The 20,358-nt window shown below is 45.1% G+C and overlaps 1 protein-coding gene across 12 annotated transcripts in view; it reads left to right on the forward strand.

The window, feature by feature from the left end:
* Nucleotides 1–20,358, forward strand: part of MAD1L1 (mitotic arrest deficient 1 like 1) — a 320,154-nt gene that overhangs the window by 122,317 nt on the left and 177,479 nt on the right. For all 12 annotated transcript variants that reach the window (XM_048961389.1, XM_048961390.1, XM_048961387.1 and 9 more), the window contains one exon: nucleotides 4,665–4,805. In XM_048961389.1, coding sequence (XP_048817346.1) covers nucleotides 4,665–4,805 — 141 coding nt within the window. The remainder of the gene's footprint in view (nucleotides 1–4,664; nucleotides 4,806–20,358) is intronic.

Here is a 20,358-nt window from a genome sequence, read left to right on the forward strand (position 1 = left end):
TCTTTCATTCCCACACTTCATGCTGCTGATTTTTATCCTGTTAAGCAGTTGGTCCAGCCTTTGGATGCTTTATATGTGTGTACCTATATAGCTTAAAGCAAAAAACCACACGTCACCATTCATCTTTCTCTTCTATTTGTGTTGTTAGGAGGAGTAGTTAGCTAAATTATACCTGATTGCAAATAGCATCTGTTTGATGTTGAAGCTCTGTATTCTTTCTTCAGTCGCGTTTTGAAGCTCTCTCTTATTGCGACTGATTTGGAGTTAGGAGTCTGGAGAGGAAGAGGAGGGGAAATCTTGCCACTGATTTCCTATAATGAAGCAGTCTATTAGCATTCTCCTAAAATTATCATTAATTAAACAAAAAGCTCATCTAGCACTAGGAGCAGGAATATTTCTGCACCATCAAAAAGGCACTGAGTGGGAAATATCATTATGATTCCACTTTACGAAGTCTCTCTCCTCTGCCAGGCTGGAACCCGTGCAGGAGCGAGAAAGCAAGCGAGCTGTGTTTGGGTTTTGGATTAATAGTTGAAGTTCACTCATGTGGAAATAAAGCAGATTTTACTTTGACTGGAATTTGTCATTAAAAAGCCATTATCAGAACCGACCAGCACAATTCCTGCTCTTTCATTGCTAATGACAAAACAATCTGTTCTTTCAAACACAACAACCTTATATTTTCTTTCAGAGAATGGCGCAGGAGTCCTAACAGAGCAGAAGCTGGGTGAAGAAAGGCAGCCCAAAGATTTATTGATCAATAAAGCAGACAATTACAGCTTGTTTATAAAAGGGAAAGAAAAAATCTCCAACCCAAAACCTTGGGTCTGCAAGCAACACTGAAGCTCTAATAATGACAACTGTGGTATCCAGCTTCAAACGATAAAAGTCAATAGGAAGATATAGGATTTCAATAAAATTATGACACTAGATAAACTTTACCCCAGGAACAGATTTTCCCAGAGTGTGTGACTGACTTCAGTGAGATTTGTAACTTTAATTTCTTTCCTATTGATTTTTCTTTTCTCCAACTAATTAGAAAGTCTGCGGTGAATTCTGTGTGTATAGGTTTGAGGAAGGGCCAACAGGCATCAAGGAGAATAGGGCCTGAGATTTTATTTATACATACCTATATATAACATAAATAAAGGGTCCAATGGCATTTTTAATTCCTTTACTATATTTTGCTTTTTCTCCACTTGCTTCCAATGTACAGCAGGGAGCTGTGTGTTCTCCTCCATGCGTGTCGGAGGCCATGGGCTGTCCTGGAGGTGTGTGCAGTGCTGCTTTGGTGATGTGGCTGTGCTGTAAGGATGGTGGCAACTGGTGGATGCTTATTGGAAGGCTTCTCAGTTCTTCCCCTAAAAACAACCCAAAGAGGGGTTCCTAGAAGAACCCTCTTATGTTACTGCTGTTTCTAAGCTGCTCCTGTTGCCCTCTAATGTGTCAGTGTCAATAAACTTTCCTGTGTCTTCGAGTTACTTACCAAATGGGTCAAATGTTGGCTTCAGGTAGGAGAAGGAATAGAGATGGTGGCAGAAGAACTGGAGAGAAGTTTGATCCTAGGGCTCAAACCAAGCCCTTCAGAACGTGGTTAGAGCGAGCTGCATTTCTGTTCTGGTGTTGATTAGAATCTGGCCAAAGTGAAGAACACCCAAATGTGTGCTGTGTTCTGCTTCTCCAGGGACTTCGCAGGAGCTGCTTTTGGTGAACTGCCATTGCAAAGTCAGAGTGTGAGTTGCAGGATAGCAAAGATGCTTTGTGCTGGGTACGTTTTGGAAATTCTCCATGGGACCCCATTTTAGCAATTCTGCTGAATACTGCCTTGACAGAGCAGAAGTGTGAGAAAAAAGTCAGAGAAGATATACTGAAGTCACAGCAGAGGTCTTTGATAGGCTTGTGGAGTATTTTGTCCTATGGGATGAGGGGATACTGTGGCAATGACAGAACTAGGATTAAATTGTTGAGTATCTTCTTAAACAGAGAACTTCTCAACAAGAACTTCAGTTTCCTGCCAAACGAACAAGATCTTTAGGAGGGAGAGAAAAGCTCTCAGTAAGTGCTCTCGGTGGGGGACGAATTGGAAAATGGAGCTGGGGACCACTTGTTGGTGAGAAATGATTTCATTACAGTATTAATATTGAGAAATAATTAAGGAGGAGAACTAGACTCCAGGATCAAGTGTTTAATTGTGCCGCCCTTTATTCCAGTTTCTCAGCCCCTTTTTTTCAATCCAGCTTGTGCTGTGTTTGCTGTGCATGCCTTTTCCTGGCGAGTTGCATCTTTTCAGTGTACAGCTTTGAAGGGCAAGGTCTGTAGCTGGCTGCAGGGGAAACACACCCCATAAGAATGTCCTGCTCCTGTTCTCATCCAACATTGTCCTAATGTGAAAGCAGACGGTTGCTGTTGCAGCTGAACAGCTTGGGGAGCTGCTGGAATCTTGCTGGGAAGGACTTGACTGACCTCATATTCGGCAGTTAATTGGAAGCCAAGTGTGATGGGAATTGCCACAGGTCCTGTTTGCTGCTGAAAAAATGCTCAGGGGTTTGGAACTGCCCTCCTGTAATGGAGAGAACATTGCCATGTTAAATTATCACATTGAGGAACGATGCTTTGCAGAAAATGAGAATAGGGAGCAGCTTGGAGTACATAGAGAGCTAGTGAGATGAGGCTGTAATTGCAACAGTGTGCAAGGATAAACCCAGTAACTTCAATAAAAGCCATCATTATGTACTCTTCTGTGTCCTAGACAGGGATTCTGGGGTAAACAGAGAATGAAAGTCTAAGCAAAGGCAGGCTGCCTTCTGGAGAGTACACCTGGCAGACTGGGTGACGTTACTGGGGGAGAAGGATGGAGCCATCCTTTACTGCTGGTTTTCTGCTAAACAAGTTCATTACCAGGCAGGTGTGGTGTGACTCCATCTGGTGTTCTCCTCCTACAGTAACATGGAAGTTTTTCTTTTCATGTGTCTGTTAGATCAGTAATTCTTTGTAAACCGTACTGGAAAACTGTTCTTTCCTTAGAAAAGTATTCCTCTTCATTCAGGCCTGAGCAAGAAGCCAATAATAGCTTCCATCACAATGTGTTACAACCTGTTTTTCTTTATTAACGCGCTTCTTGCAGCCTGAGGCTGGGCTTTGATCTTGAGATCCTTTTACCTGCTGACCAGCCCAACCATCTTGGCTGACCTTTCAGTGCATCATCACATGCTCTGGACAAAAACCATTCCTGTGGCAGTGCCCCCTTCTTATTTTCACACCTTGAGTTTGGCTGTTCCTTCCCTTCCCCATGCATACACGTGCTGTCCACAGTCAGCGTTTGACCTTTAGGTTAGAATGGAAAGGCTGTGGGCTTCAGGTGCAGGCTTGCTTGACTGAGCAGTTAGCATCCCTTTCTCTATCTGAAATATAGCCCTTATTATTAAACATTAAGTTTGGGATTGAGGGGAAGGGGCTTTCCTATTCCGGTAATTTTTGATTTCCACAGGAGAGCAGGGTCCCAGCCAAGTGTTTCAGCATGGCTAAGCAATGTTTGTGAGCTGCTCCAAGTTCTCTGTAGCAGCAGTGGCCTGGGAACGGCACAGCTGTAAAGCTGAGTGATCCTCTAATAACAGTTTGGATGTTTGTGATCACAGCATTCACAGAGATAATGGATTTGCCCTGAACGTTTGTGCATTGCTGCAGCAGGGTGAAATAGAAATTTCAGCAGTAAAAGGGAAGCGACTCTGTAAGATTTCCTAGGAGTTTTTGCTCTTTTGATTTATGCAGTGGGAATGTACTGCTTTGGCTCTGTTCTGCAGCCTTGCAAACATCAAGGCTCTTCAATACAGTCAAAATATGAAACATTTCATCAGCTCTCTAATCCCTGTATGCACACTGCACTGTACCCAGCAATCTCTTTAAAACATACCTGGCTTTCTGGAATGTTGTTCAGCCTTTTGTCCCCACCAGTGTCTTGCCTACAAGGTGCTACCGAACACAGTTAGCTTTCAAGCCCAGCTTTTTACTTGGGAGTGTGAAAGCTCTCAGAGCATGGAGAAGGATCCTCCTGTTTGTAACCATCAGCAAATAGGAAAGTGAGCCAAGCACATTCTCGGCAGGATGTTAACCTCTGAAATATACTAATTACAAGCACTGAATATTGCAGCACTCAACAGGTGATCAGTCACGTACCATTTGGAGGATATTTGCTCTTAGTCACTTTGCCCATCATCTCATCTATTTCATTTTTGTTGCCATAATTCTGTTCATTCACTGCTGGAATTCTTTGGCAGGAAAAATGTCAAGTACTGCACTCAATGTTTTGCTGAAGAAATCTGTTCAGCCCGTTGAATTAGAACAGCGTCCCCAGAAAGAAGGAAGGCTCTGGTTTCAGTTATTTGCTTGTTAGGGTGAATGCATGTTGCTGTCCTGCGAGGGATGTGTGCTTTTTTATGCCCCAGACAATCTGATTATTCATTTCTTGTGTTTTTTCATTGATTTGTATCAGAGCTGCGTGCTCACGCCTGTGACTCCATGCGCATACAAAGACCATGAGAATATATCCATCAGGGTTTTGTTTTTTGTTTTTGCAATGGAGAAAAACAAGTTGTCCTAAGGACCCTCCTGCATGAGCAGGTTTGAGGGCCTTTACCCCTGACGATGATTTCTGTTCTTCCCTGCAGGAGCGTGATGGGATGCGGGCCATCCTGGAGTCGTACGACAGCGAGCTGACCCCAGCAGAGCACTCCCCACAGCTGAACCGGCGCATGCGGGAGGCCGAGGAGATGGTGCAGAAGCTGCACGCTCATAACTCCGAGCTGGAGGTAATAAAGCAGCATCCTTCTCTAACCCCAGAGGGGGAACAGCCGAGGCCGTTTAAGACTGAGCTGCCTAGCAGTGTGCTCTGCAGAAGGCAGGTTTGCAAAATGCAGATTTGGGAATGCCAACGTCACTGAGACCCACCGCGTGGTGTTGGTGATTCCCTGCAGTGTGTGCAGCAAGGCTCTCCTGCAGGCTGTGTCACTAAGGGTGTGCTCACTAGGCCTTTACTTAGAGCGTTTGGAGGAGTAAAGAACCTGTCTGCTGTTACTCTTCTCTTTGTGGCATTGGGCCTGAAAGCCCCAGAGCACCAGTAACTACATTAACTGCTTTTTTTATACTGGGGTTTTCTCTAAGAAAAACATTTTCTTTTTTTCTGAAGATAGTGTTTCTCAAAGGGATTCTTATATTATTATTCTCTTTATGTAAATTTGCAGGCTGAAACGGGGCTATAATGAGGTAAATTATAACATCCATTTGCCAAATTATTCCCTACCTCCCTGCTGTATTTGGTGGTAGTGGAACGGTCCTGAATAGAAATATTTGGAAATATCTCTGTGATCTTAAATCTTGGCATTTTTATTCCATAGATTTCACAGTAACTGTAAGTATGTGAGTTTTCCTTTCCTGTCTAATTCTACCAGCGGTCAGATTTATAGACCCTGTAATTCAAATGGAGTAAAACTTGTAGTAATTGCTGCTCCTGGGTTTCCTAATGAAGTGAAATGCCCCGCTGTGCATCCATCTCCTTGTCACTCCTGTCATTTCAGGAAACACTCTTTTCTTCTTTAATAGATAGGGGCTTAAGGCAGGGAGTACTGGCTCCAGTGACCTCCAGAGCCTTAGCAGGCAGAGCAGTGTGGTGTGAGCTCTGTATTGCATTGTAGGTCCTCTTCCTCCCTGTTTCTCAGTTTTGGGCAAGTGAAGCCAGCAGTCAGTGGCAGATGAAAAGGAAACTTCCCTAAATGTTTTCATCTCCATGTGGTTGTTTGATATCCGCGTTGTTGTACAGCAGGATCAGATGTCACTGGCATGACATGCTAGGTGGCTGATTCATCCTGTGCTCTGAGTTGCTGCCTGCGGTGGCTCTGGGTTGATGGATGGAGACGTCCCGAGTTGTTTTGCTGTATGGGTCGAATCTGCACTGGGTGGTAGCAGATTACCTTTTCCTTTTCAGGTGGAAGTGTGGAGGAGTGTTGGAACCAGTTCCTGCGTCCCTTTAATTATTTATAGGGAACAAATGATAAGTTTATCTTCATGGATATGGATTAAGGGCTACGTGGAAAATTTCAGAAAGGAGCTGTGTTCTCTGGAGGTTTGTTTTGTGTGATGTCAACCTTTAAGTCTTTCAAAGACTTTGCTAGAAGCAGGATTCAAAGTCCTTATATTCCCCTTGTAAAGTAAAATTTTATGCTTCACTTGCTTGTGTTTGCCTTTCTGACTGCAACGTTGGCTGCCAAATCCAATCAATTTTGAAATTTTGGAGTTTGTTGTTCTAGTAAAAATCCAAAAACCGGAAAGGGAAATGGAGGTCCATGAGGGCCTGCTGGCATCTCGTCATCAGGAGCAGCAGCTGTAAGTCACTGCCTGCAGATCAAAGATCTGGTTGATAAGCAGCTATTAATAACTTCTCACATAATGCTCTGCACCTCCCAGCTCTGCACATTTTAGAATTGTTGGCACCTGTGTGACTCATCTCACAAACAAACAGAGGAGACAGCAGGAATGAGGCACCTTGGAGCTTCGGTTGGTTTCTGAAATATGGGTTAAACTATCTCTGATGCTGCAGGGGAAGCAGAAGGGAACTTGGGCACATCTAAATGGTTGTTTTCATGGTTTGTTTTGGTTTTTTTTTGCTATTGAACATTTCATTTACCCAAATCTCTGCCCATGTACCCTAGCAGAGAAACCTTTGATACTCGTAGAGCTGACATGTCTGTGTGTGTGTTCCTGCTGGCTGCCCCAGTCTGCTACCAGCAGCCCCACCTCTGAACAACCCGCAGAGGGAATAAGTGATGTTTCTAACCAGAGTTTTTTGTACTCTGGAAATGGAGATTTTTCCCATTCATTCCAACAGCAGCCCCATGTGAGTGAGGAGGCTCTCTGCTGAAGATGGAGCATAGGAAGAATTTGTGCTGAGGCAACAGCTTCTCACTTATCAGAAGCCTCATCTCCCTAATAAGTCTTCTGCTTGATGTGTAAGTGGAGGTGGGAAGCAGTTTAAAAGAACACAGGGAACAAGAGAAAGGTGTGTAGGCCCTGAGGGCTGCGTGTGAGCAGTTTGTTAGTGCATACTGCAGGGATGGTGTGGTGCAGAGCTGTGTTGGGCCCTGTGTGACTGGCAGGACAGCTGCTGGGAACACTGCAGGGTCTGCATCATCAACCTCACTGGGAAGAAAGGCACCTTGCCAGGAGCTCAAATGCAGAGAGAGGCTTCCATCCCAGCTCACTTTGTTGCACTTTGCAGCACTGTGTTGCTGCCAAAGAACTGGTCCTGTCTGTGCCTTGATAGGGCAGAGAACCATAGGATGAAGACAGGCTGATGGGGAGCTTTTAAAATCCCCTTCACTGATGACTGATGATACAAGCTGGATCTCTAATGCATGAGCATGCAAACATATAGTCTGTTCTGGGGCTGAAAATGATTGCTGTCTCCTGCCCAGGACTGCCTGCCCCAGCACGAGCCCTGTTCCACAGAGCTGAGCTGGCTGTCAGGGTTCAAGAAAGCCCTTTATGGAGCACTACACGTAAAGCAGGGAGGAGACCAAGAAAAGCACCACCTGAAATGGAAGCTGGAAAAAGCAAGCTGGCTGTGCCAGCCTATTTCGGGTGGTTAATGGAGTGTCACTCAGCATCTTTGTGAAAGTGTGTTTTGGAACTGAAAAGGGAATGAGTTTGTCTCTGGTCAGCATGTAATCAATACATAAAATTAACAGAATTGCGGTTGTGTTCCTGTCGTGACATAAATTTTCAGCTTGCAGTCAGCAATATTTGCAGTTTTTGTGCCAATCTTGATTAACTTTTACAACCATTGCTCCCATTAACTCTAATCTCAAGATAAATGTGACAAAGCAAAAAGCCTCTGAGCGTGTGGCAGCTTGTGACAGAGCTCTGTTGTGGAGTTTAGTGTTTGAAAAGTTAAATCCAGCTGCACAAAAGAGAAATCATCATAAATATAACTCCATTAATAGCTATTTTATTACAACACACTTGGCTCCATATGAAACTTTAATGAAGAGAGATTTGCAAGGAAGACTCACGCTGACACCTTCAATGGTCTCTGGCATTTTTTACATTGAGAGATTTACACTGTCTGTGAACACCATATGTATTCTAATCAGATAATTATGAGTCTGACAGTTCCAGCACGAGAAATGCCATATGCTCTGTGCTTTTTGTGGTGTTGTTTTTGTTGTGGATTACTTTTTTCATTGTGGGTATTACTGGTGACCTCCAAACTTGTTGACCAAAAATTGTCACCTTATCTGAGCGTGATGATGCAGCTCATCTGCTGGTGGTACCTGTGGTGTTAGCCACAAGTCTGCTCCTCGCTAAGTGAGTTGCTTAGCAGTCACTCCGGTGCTTCAAGTGCTCAGAATTTATGTGGATGCAATAGAATGTTTATTTGAGCAGTTAACAGTTCCTCCTCGTCTCTCACCTGGCTTCCCCCTCAGTGCTTTTCCACTTTGTTTTACCTCCTTTTTTTCCTCCCTTTGATCCGCACTTTATGCTTGTTGTGCTTTATCCCTCTGCTGAGTTCTCTCTCTCCCTCAAAGGTAAATTGCTTCTTTACATGGCAGAAGGGGTTTCTGTGATGACGGGAGCTTAACAGAGAAATTCCCTTCTATCTGTGCGATGCACAGAGGAGTTTGTTTCCGTGTTCAGGTTTCTCCTGCCTGCTTTCACTGCCTCTCTGCTGCCTTCCAGCCTTTCTGCACCACTTATCTCAGTGACAAGTGTAAGAAGCAGTGAGAAGATTGCCCTGCTCCCTTTGGATGTCCACAAGGAGCAAATCCGAGTCACTAGAGCTTTCCTGCCGTTCCAGCATGGTGTGTGTTTCGCTTGCCCAGACTTCTGCTGTCACTGTAGCATCTTATCTGTAATTCAGGAGGGAGAAAAGAGACTCTCTGGAGATGATGCTCACGTGCTGCACGCACCAGCTAGCACTGATTGCTGAAAAGCAGTGCAGGCCATCATATTCTGACACAACAAACTCCCTGTCAGAATAGCATTTGGAACCTGGGCGCTTTGGCATCTCTCAGCAGTTCTGAGCCTTCCTGGCTGCCGCTGCATCCTTCACCTTTCTTTTCTTTTCTAGAGGAGAGGTGGCTCAGGCTCTGCGTCCTCCAGCACCGCTGCGAATCAGATGATCTTTGGTTCTCTCTTCTCTCACACATTTCATCTTCCTCCAGACCTGAGTGCCCTTGTCAAGTCAGGGAGCCGTGAGTTCCCTCTCTCCCTTTTGCATCTGCTGGCGGCTGTGTTTGGGGAGAGCACCTTGCAAAGCGCCGTCACATAAATGAGGAAGTCGCATCGTGAGGGGTGCAGTGATTTGTTAAAGGTGACAGTCCCTGCTCTGTGGGAATGCCCTTAAAACTGGCTGGTGCCACAGCAGCAGAGCCTGTCTCCTTGGACCCAACGCTTTTGTAATTGGTTGGACTAGATGTTAAAGCCCAATTATTATTAATTTTATTTTTATTTTTTGGAGATGCTTCCTCATTTTGGATCTGTACTGAAAATCAGGTGGTGTGTGGCAATGCCTGTGCTATAGGTATCCTGCACAGAGCAGGGTTGTAAAGGTGGATTTTTACAGCTTGTTTTAATGTGGATGCTCTGACAGTTTAAGAATGGCTTTAACTCAGCAGTTCCTTGGGACCATAGCTAAAGAGGAGCAGGCTGCCATCATTCTTAAGAAATGAGAATTCTTGACACCAACTTGTAGAGAGTAAATTGAATCATTAATGAAGTTATCTGCCCTTCCAGCCTGTGGTACATATCAGGGGCTGCAGGAAGCAGACCAGCTGAGGTGAGACCATGGTGCTGTGTGGGATGCTTGGAGCACAGCAGTCTGCTTTTGTTCTGTGTGTCCAAAGCCTTTGTCACCAGCTGGGGACATCACAGTGGCACCTCTGGAGGCTCTTGTGATAGGTGCTAGCAGCCTGTGCTCCCCTAAAAATGCTCTTGGTGTGAGTAGATCCTCCTGTAGACTCTTCCGATGATGTTTTGAATAACAAAGCACAAACAAGGCTTGACCTGAGGAATTGTATCACCTTCAAATGCACCTGGCTGTAGGAGATGAGAGAAGCAGGTGAACTGGGTCTAAATTCTCACAGGAGATTTAAAATTACCCAATTTTCTAGTGATGTTTTGGAAAGAGAAGATAACTGATGTGAAGTTATGAGTCACATTCACCACAATAGAACAGGGCAGAGTGTTTCTTATAGCACTGAGAGCTTTAGAATGCTTTAAACCAGAGAGCCTGCTTGCCTGTGCCCAGAGATACAGGCTTTGCATTCAGATGTCTTCAGGTGGAGGAGGAAGCAAAAACACAGGGTGGGAATGGTGGCTCTGGCAGCAGGCAGAGGTGGCACACAGGGGAGCTGTTTTGAAGCAGTGTGGTTCATCTTGCCTCCTGGTGCCAGCGTGCTGCTGGGGTGAAGCCTGGGTGCAGTAGGTGCAATGCCTCTTCCCCACCGGGCAGAAGGAAGGAGCCAGATTAAGTGTCTTAAGGGAACAGGTAGCTGCTGGCTTCTTGAAGTTAAGGAAGGCTTTGACAGTGTGCTTGCACCACTTCCCCGGGTCATATTCTACAATTACAGACTTTCTACTTTATTTCAATTTCATAGAAATCACATGAATTGCATTCTGTGTTAAATCCTGAGATCTGACTTCAGTGGGTCCATTCAAATCTGGAAAGCATGGTGAATTCATGCAGCGTTGATGTTATCTGTGTGGCTCACACAGCTGCACCCATGTTGCTGCCATGGCAGACCCTGGGGGCTGGGTTTGTGTTCAGGTGTGCTTGGCTCAGTAGGGGCAGGATGAATGTCCAGGCCAGGATTGTCTCTTCTGTGTGACCCAGAGGTGCTCTGACCATTGCATCACACCTCACTGGAACTGTGTTGGTGAATTAATTTCCTTGTCAGAAAGTGCAAAGTGAAGTTAATGTTTAATGTTCTCTAGTTCTTAGGACTACTACTTAGTTGCATTTTGGCAGTGATGAAAGCTGTAGCAGCTCATGGAAATTAAGCAGTTCTGAGAGAAGCAAGAAAGCAGCATCTGGTGAAAAGATTAGAATTGAAAATTGTGCGTCCACAAAACATCACAGCAGTTTGATCTATTCCTTGCCTCTGCCTTGCATTAATGACATGAAACAGTGCTTGTTGGGGCATCTTGAGAGATGTTTCGAACTTGTTCAGGTAGGTTGATTTTTATAATGATTGGATTTGAATTCTGTGATTTCTAGTGCTTCATTTCAGGAAAACTACACGATCTCTGCATAATTTAAAATTTAAAATATGTATTTATAAGTGTTTTCACGTCACCTTTTAATTCCCAGCGATGGCCTCTTGTGACAAACAGGGATTAATGTTTTTACAATGATTTTCTATTTGAAAACACACCATCAACTTTTACCTATAGCCAAGTTCTTGCAATGGCATCTCTGCAGGGCCTGTTTGGGTGCCTCGCTCTTCCTGTCCTGGAGCTGGCAGTGCCCAAACCTTGCTGCATTGGAGCAGCTTGCAGGGCTCTGCAGGGATCTCTGCCTTTGAGCTCCTGGGCTTGGAGCTCTGCTGAGCTCCCATTGCCTAATAGTGATAGCATGTACTATGAACAGTGCTTTGAGAAGACAGCAAGAGCACAAACTCATTCCCATGCTCTTTGCAATTTGCCAGAATCTCAAGATCCTTCGTAATGCTCTTAACTTTGTTTATTGTAGCAATTAAAACAACAGTAGTTGCTGTCTTAATTTTCTTTCTGAAGCCCATTGATTATTTCCAGTTATGATCTTAATCAGCAGGAGCGGAAGGGTTGTTTCTTCAGGGAACTAATTAGTCTCAGTGCCTGGTTCAGCACGGTGAGCTGAATGGTGCCTAAATGCAAAGGATGACTGCAGTTGTTTTCTTCCAGAAGATACATAATTATTCACTTTTCGTGCTTTCTTCTCCAGGTTGCACATTGTAGTTGCTCCCACATCTTCTCCCTGGCTTTCCCTGCAGACTGCTTTGTTCCATGCACTGCAGCTTTTGTTTTTCTTCCGTTTGGTTCCATACTGAGGTCATGAATTACAGCATTTGGAAGAAGGTGGCTGGAGCGCCTGTCTTCACTTTTCTCCCTTCTGCTTTGCTTAACTGTGACTAGCCAGCTAAGTCTTGGAAAAGACTGGGAACAGAAGTGAAAAAAAACCCAGCTGATAGTGATATTCACCAAGCTGTAAATAAAAATGGAGCTGTTAATACAGATTCCCTCTGTTCAGAGGTGGTCCAAGCAAACTGTAAGGAGCAATTCTCTATTTTCAGAGGCTTTGCAATTTACCTATTTGTTTTAATCGGTGCTAATGTCAAGCATGCTTTGGTTCTGCTAAAAGCTTTGCAGCAGGGCAAACTGAAAGTTCTGAGGAAAGCAGCATTGCATTCTTCGTGCCCTGTGGTGCCAGCGATACCGGTATGAAGTGCACAGCACACTGATTGGGCACACTGTGCTGATTTATATTTTCAATTTGGTTAAATGGCCATAATGGCTGTAGTGATGCCTTCACATTTCAGTTCAATTCAAAACCACATTAAAAGCTGAACCGATGTGTGTTTTAAAGCAGTGATTTTTATCCATTCTGCGTTTTCTTGTGTTTCAAATGTCAGACTTATAAATGTGAGTTTTTGCAGCACCTCTTCTTTTTGGGAGGTTGTTCCTTCTCCCCTTGAAAGCCCAATTTTCTTGGATGAGTTGGTAATCCTAAATATTTTTAAGTTTTAAAGGATGGCAACAAGAAGCCTGAAAGATGTGCTACACTGTATTATTGGTGCATGAAAAAACAGTGATGGATTCAGTAGTTAAGAATGGAGAAAAGAGTAATAATTTTGTAGAGGTTATTTAAAGTAGAATATATTGGGTAAGGAGAGATTTTTGTTGAGGTTTATTTGTGTAGAGGCTGTCACCGTACATTATTTATTTATGCAAAGAAGCGATCAGTGTCTGTATCAGTTTTAACTCATGGGAGCATCTCTTGAGAGCCCACGAGCTTTGACTGTTTCCCCAAGCCCATGCTGTGCCATGCGGAGCTGGGACTGGGCTTACTGACAGATGCTCCAGAACCCAAAGGCCTTTACCATACATGCCTGGAGGTTCCAGGGCTCTGCCGCTGCCATTTCCACTAATTGCTGCTTGGTTTGTTTCTTCTGTTTACTCAGAGATCATCTGAGTGTGCTTAATTGTTCCTCAGCTGCTACGTGGCAGCACGCAGAGCTCTTGCAAAGAGGGAAGCTGTTGTTGTTGTATGTGGGATTTCCTTGAAGGAGCATTGCTCATCCAGCTTGGTGCAGGCTGCTGGGGTCTGTACTGACCTCAGGTGCAGGTGTATGTAATTCCTGTGGATGTTTATTGCATAGAAAATGCCATCGGTCTTCAGTTCTTTCTCTATTTGTTAGAAGCTTGCTTGAAAGCACCGGGCTTTGGTTTATTTTGTGACCAACAAAGCGCAGTGTAGCCATAGGTGTATGTAGGCAGATGTTCCTAGTGCTTGTTCAGGAAAGCATGTCTAAGGAAATGCAGATGACTTGCTTTATACTCTTAAAATAACATAGCATCCCAGGCTAATTCTAAGGGCATTTTGTTGCTTTGTTGTTTATGTATGTTTCTGAGTGCAGTAGATGAGGCTCACAGCTACACAGAGAACTGACATTTATCTGCACGGTGCAGCATGACCTTATCGTTCATAAGTGGCATTTCCTCTCAAGATAATGAGCACCTTTTTATTTAGGCCAGACAAAAGCCAAATTCGCTGTAGCTGATTTCTACAGCCTATTAACACTTTACAGATGATGTTATTGTAATTGTTGCTGATACCGGTTTCTGTTGCATTCCACTTGCTCTTTGGATAAAGCTCTTGTTTCTGAACAGCAGAGGGGAAGTGAGAGTGGTGAGGTCGCTTCATGAGCACTGTGGAGCTGCTGCATGGCACAAATCTGGCTGCTCCTACCACAAAAGAACATTTTGAAGAACCTCTGTAGGCTTCTACAGGGCCTGTTCCACAAAGAGCAAGCTGAGAGCAGTTTGGTGCATGCTGTCCTGCAGTGGGCAAACAAGCAGGTGACCCCCTGAGGTCAGCCCTCCTCACATTTGGGCAAAGGGAAAACTTCAGAGCTGTTTATCTGCTCGGGTAAGAAGAAAGAACATTTAAGCGTGGGAAAAAGTGTGTTCACATTTACAGATCTGTTGCCTTACCCTGGTGCCACTGCTTGATGTAATTTTGCCTGCAGCATCAGCTGTGCACTCACACTCCCTGCCTAATGCCCAGCCACCACTGAACATGTGCTCTGTGGTGGGAGCTCATCGCTGAGATGATCTTAGCATCTGTTCTGACTCCTTGCCTTGCCAAATGGAGGTCTTCAGTGTTTCTGTAGCATGGCTTTGCTGGATGGAGATTCAGGTGTGAGGAAACTCGAGTGTTTCTAATGGGACCGTCACCTTTTGCCTTGTCCGTCTGCATCTGCTGGAGTGAGAAGTGATTGTGAGTTGCTGGATTGCTTTCCTGAAATGAGTTGCTGTTTGCTTCGCTCAGAGAAGATAAACAATTGCATCTCAACAATATCCTGTCTGGTATCTTTGTTGGCAGGCTCAGCAGAAGGGCTGAGGACTGAATGGACCGCATTTAGGATGAAATTGCAGGGCTCCCTGAGGGGCTAATGCTTTCAGATCCAAACTGAGAGACGTTGATGAGGCAACACAAGGAAATAGGCATTTCTGTTCCTTTTGCTCTGTCTATTTTACAGATAAACAAGGGACTTCAGTCTCAGACTGGTTAATCCTGCAAGACAGTTATTGTGAAGGGAAAGTGCAAGTTTCTGCAACGTAAATTAAACTGATGCTTGGCAAGCACAGAATATACATCTCACCTATGCTGTGCAAGGATGGCCTGTTTGCTCTTTCTGTTCTTGTTATTGCCATTATTTTTTACCCTTTGGTACCCTTTTCAAGCCCTTTTTTTAAGGAATGGGAAATGTTAAAGATCCCTGCAGGACAGGCTTTGCAGGAGGCACAAAGCACCGCGTGCCCACTGGGCTGCCTGGAAAAGAACCCTTGGGTTCGGTGAGAGTCCCCTTCAGGCTCTGCAAGAAGGAGCACAGGATTAAGAGGAGCATTTTAAAAGGGTAATTAAATTGGCAGCTTTGTTGGATGCTGGAAAGCTGCAGCCTGGAAATATCATGGGCAGGCAGACGAGGTGGGGGGAAAGGAGGGGGTAGGAGACAGGTGGCAACAAGAATCAGGGAATAGAAGTTCCAGTTATTTTGAGGAACAGTTATAGTTTATGAGAAATCTTCCTGCAAATGCTTTTCAGAAACCTGATTCTCTCTGGGAATGGCTTGTGTTGCTGTTCACTGCTATGGGTAGTGTAATTGATGATGTGATTTGTAACTTAGCCTTGGTGGCTTTGACTGCGCTCCCGTTTTGGATGGCCCTCCCCACAGACCAGCAAGAGCACTTCCAGCGCTGCACTGTAATGAGAGCACTTAACAGTACATCGGTCCCATTATGCAGAGAAGACTCAAAGTTGATCCAAGATGGCCCACAAGAGCTTCAGTTTTCAGATAAGAATTTAATGATGACACAAAAGCCCTCTTAGGATTGAGGGCATGCAGGGAAAACCGCATTCACAAACTTGTTTGTGCTCTTCATACACTTGAACATCGTTTCTTTTCATCCCTCCTTCCTTCACCACATTTGTCCTGTGTTGTTGGCCTCCACCTTACTAACAAATGATTAAGCAATAACAAGAAAACAACCCCAAAACTTGCTGTAGCCTTCAAGTGTTTGCTTTGAATTTGCTGCCTGTTTATAAGTCATTCATTCGAGCCACAGTGGCAGTTAATTAGAAGTGTGGTGAATCCTTTTTTCAGTAATGTGCCAAGAGAGGACCCTTTTAGTTCATTTGCTTTTTTTTGTTGTTAATGTTTTTTTTTTTTTGCTGCAGCTTTTACACTGTGCTGAAATTCCTTTGGGATTTGTTTATTTAGAATATATTCTCAAATGAAAGTGGAAAGGTTTTGCTCCTCTTTAAGGAAGTCAGAGGAGCATGACCGCATTCTGCAGGGATGCTGATGTTATCTGAGGGTGGTGAGAATGTATTTTACACATTTTTTTGCCTTCCAGTTTTTTATCTTGGAAGATTTTTTTAACCTTTTTAATGGAAGGACTGTCTGTTAGTAGTACTGGTATCCCTGTCAAACGACTTCAGGTAAATTTTGCTTCTAAACCCCGTTCAGCTCATAATACAAAAATGATGAGGTATAATATTATAATTGCAAATTGTGGCTGCCTCTGTGGCCTTGCAGAGGACATGGGGTCCTTGGGCTTTGCTTTCTCCTTTCATTGAGCACTGTTTGCACAGATCTTCTGCACCTCACAGAGAGGTGTAGGAAATTTGTACCGGCGCATCCCAAGCAGGGAGGCAGGGCGGTGGGTGAGACACAAACACATGGCAGGTGAGATGGTGCATGAAACCTACACTAATAAACACAGCTGGGTTTCTGTTGGCTCCACGAGACGTGCTGAGGTGTGGAGTGTTGCCAGGGCTTTTGAAGTGAAGCCTGTCTGCAAGGAGCCTGGCGGCCATTGATGCTGCAGTGCCTGGGAATGTTAGCGCCGATGTTCTTCTGCAGGGCACAAGCAGTCTGTTGTGGGTAGATGTGTGTTGGGAATGGACACTTGGGTTTTTATTGTTTTGTTTTAGCAGCCGGTACCAGTGCTAGCTTTTTCCTTTCTTTTTTAAGTGTGTTTGTTATTTAACTCCCACCAACCCTCTTTGTTTTTGTGCCGTGGGATCCCAGCAAGGCAACCAGAAAGAGCCAGCTTCTTCTGGGGTCTGACCAGAGAGCAGGTATGAAATCCCAAGGGAAATTCCTGCTTGGCCTCCAAGTGCAATGAACTTTCTGCTTTGAAAAGGAGAATCTCTCCAGTAAACTCACCTGTCTCCCCATCATACAGACAATACATGAAAATCAAGGTGCAGGACAAAAGCAGAGAATCATTCCATTCATTTCCTCATCTCCCCCTCATTCGGTTCCTCCCTGAGTCGGTTGCACCCAGAGCAGCCATTGGAGCCCATCAGCTGTGTGAGCTTACCCTGATGTTTGGAAAACCCTGTCTAGAAGGGGAATCAAGCAGCAAGCTTCTGCTAATTATAATAGCTGTGTTTAAATTGTAATGTCTGCTTTATTAAGCAAAATCCAGCCACACACTCAGACTAGAAGCTGCAAATATGTATCAGAGGAGACAGGTCCTAAACAAACATTCTGATGGGGAAGCAAGGGCAGCACAAGCATTGCTCTGTCAGAGCAAACATTGCACAATTCTGTCTGGAGGGTGAATGTTGTTTCCTAGCAACTTCCAGGAGTGTTTCAAATTTGTTGGAGACCCTCTGAGATTTAGGTACTTTCCCCACTGTTCCGCTGGATGCCAAAAATACACTGGTTGTAATTTCACAAGCCTTTCTTTCAAGGGCATTGCTTGCTTAAACCCTTCCCTGACCTTCATTCGAGCTTGCACAACCTGTGCGGCAGTACAGAGAGCCAGGACAAGACATCAAGCTAAATTAAAACTGACCCAGGAGAAGGAAGTTCTAAGGGTGGATCTTCGCTTCCCTGGTGGTGGTTCCCAGCTGGCTTATGGTGGTCAGATTGGGATGGGTGTTCTGTGTGTGGGGTGCTGAGGGCAGGGCATGGGGTGGGTCAGTAGGGAGAAGTTGTTGGGAATATGGCACATATGTCATAAAAGGCATCTTTTGGGAAGGGACACCGCTCATCACCAGCTGCTAAAAAGCCTTGAGCTTAGGGGAAGGTGCTGCTCCTCGGTCTTTAGGGGTGTTAGGGTCAGGGGGAGCTGTTGACTTCCCTTGTTTTGATGGTTAAAAGATTTGTCACAGCTGGAGAGGCTGCGGTGTAGGGGAAGTGTGAGAACAACCGTGCTCTGTTTCACGCAGATACAGACCTTCAGGCTGGGGTCTAATCTGTGCTCAAAGCCCTCTTCTTCCAATCCATTGCTTCCCCTCTTGGCAGAAGCTTTCTGCCTGTACCGCTCGTATCTGAATTTCTGCTCGGATTCCAATTTCTCTGAAAACCTTATTTCAGCTCCTCTCCAGGTATTGATACCTCTCTCAAATGATACGGGCCATTCCAGGCGCCTTCAGAAGCATTGGCACCCCGAGGCTCTTGGGTGTACACACCTCTCCTTGACAAGCAAGAGGATCATCCAGGTGTTCAGTTGTCAGCACGCTGGGAAGAGAACGCTGCGTTATGTTGATGGTCTGACAATCTCCTTTTATACATTTAAATTAAAAGTGATACAATCGCATAAATCATCGTCACTGTATGGAAACCGGGCGCTGTGATACGGAGCGGTTAGGAGATGACAGAGCGAATGCTCTTATTCTTGACTTTGAGAAGTGCACTGACAGTGAATCATTCTTAGTGATGAGATACAGCAGTGCTGACTCATCGGCTGAAATTAGAAGGGTTTATTTAGGTAGAGATGTAATTCCACCATTTTTTTTCTGATGAATGGATAAGAGTGAACACTTTTGTTGGCTAATTCACACACTTCATCAACTGAATGTCGTTTGTTTTCCCCTGACAATCAAACCTAACTGGAGGAAACTGATGGAGGGAGTGAGAACCTGGATCCGGGGAGGTGGTGGCACTGGGAAAAGCGTACTTTGCAGGATGGTTGGTAGAAGAGTTCATGTTTTGGTAGAGATGTTGGCTGTTGTGTGGACAGCACTTTTGGTTTCTGAAGTTTTCTTTTAGTTTAGTGTGTGTTAATGTTTGCTTATTATTCCGTCAGTTGTAAGAAAGAGAAATAAATGAAAGTTGCTGAAGTCAGAATTTTGCCAGAAAGTGACAAGCAGACGTACAAATAACTGTTATCCCCTTCTCCAACCACCTTTGGCATTGCATCCAACAATAAGGGATTCTGTTCTTAAAGACATTATTGGGGGAGCACCAAAAAAAAAAGGGGGCTCCCTGCTGTGGTTGCACATACAGTTGTTTTTCTTGGGTAAGAACAGCTTTGAGCCCACAGAGAGAGTCTTAGTAGCAGCATCTTCTCTAATGGATGTTGTAGTGGTGAGCTCTTGGAGCGGTCCAGGGGAGGGCCACTAAGATCAGAGAGCTGGAGCAGCTCTCCTATGAGGGAAGGTGGAGGGAACTGGGCTTGCTGAGCTTGGAGAAAAGAAGGCTGCAGGGAGACCGCATTGTGGCCTTCCAGTATTTGAAGGGAGCTCATAAACAGGAATGGGGATGGCTGTGTGTGAGGGTGGATGGTGACAGGACAAGGGAGAATGGCTTTAAACTGAGACAGGGGAGGTTTAGGATGGATATTAGGAGGAAGTTTTTCACACAGGGTGGTGAGGCACTGGAACAGGTTGCCCAAGGAGGCTGTGGATGCCCCATCCCTGCAGGCATTCAAGGCCAGGCTGGATGTGGCTCTGGGCAGCCTGGGCTGCTGGTTGGCGACCTGCACACAGCAGAGGGTTGGAAGTGGATGAGCACTGTGCTCCTTTGCAACCCAGGCCTTCTATGATTATGTGGAATAACTCCTCTGGAGAGTCCACCAGGGTCTGGGAGTCTCCTGCTGGGAGCAGTTGGTGTGGCAGAGCTCCATCAGTCGGACTGCCCTGTGCTGCTGAGGAAGCAGCTTCAAACTCCTGTATTTGTTTGGCAGTGTTCTCTCCCTGAGGGCTGCAGCACCATTTGATTAGGATGGAGGGAGGCAGACCTTTTGCAAGACTGTATTATTCCCAGCAGAGCTGTGCTAATCTTTTGGTCTCTGTGCTTGGCCTTAGAAAGGTGTTCAATGAAAACAGCAAGGAAAGCCAGGAGGAGAGAAGCTGCTCAGCTGTTGCATGCTGGTTTTTGCCTCAACCTCTGCTGCAGTTCACAGTGAAACTAGCAAACAGTCACTCATGTTTTGAGATTTTTGCAGATCTGACACTTCTTGTCATGTGAAAGATCAGGAAGCACCTGAGCCCCTTATTTTCCTACAACCTGCACCTACCTGCTTTCTTACAAATGTTTCTGTCTGGATTGGGATGCTCTTATCTCCACGAACTCATCCTTTCCTGAACAGGAGGCTCTACGTTTTGCCACTTCCCCAGCTTGCCTTGGTACTGAGTCCTTAACCAATGGGAGACAGCATGAGCAGTGCTGGTGGAGTAGATAGTAAGTTTAGAATATTTCTCCAAGCTGTGCCTTTTGTTGCAGTTGTGAAGGTCACCTTTGCGTTGAGGATGAGGGAGATGAGGGTATGGCCACCTCTGCTCTTAGCCTGCAGCTCAGCCCCTGTGCT

Source organism: Lagopus muta, chromosome 15 (assembly GCF_023343835.1).
Source record: "Lagopus muta isolate bLagMut1 chromosome 15, bLagMut1 primary, whole genome shotgun sequence".
NCBI lineage: Eukaryota > Metazoa > Chordata > Aves > Galliformes > Phasianidae > Lagopus > Lagopus muta.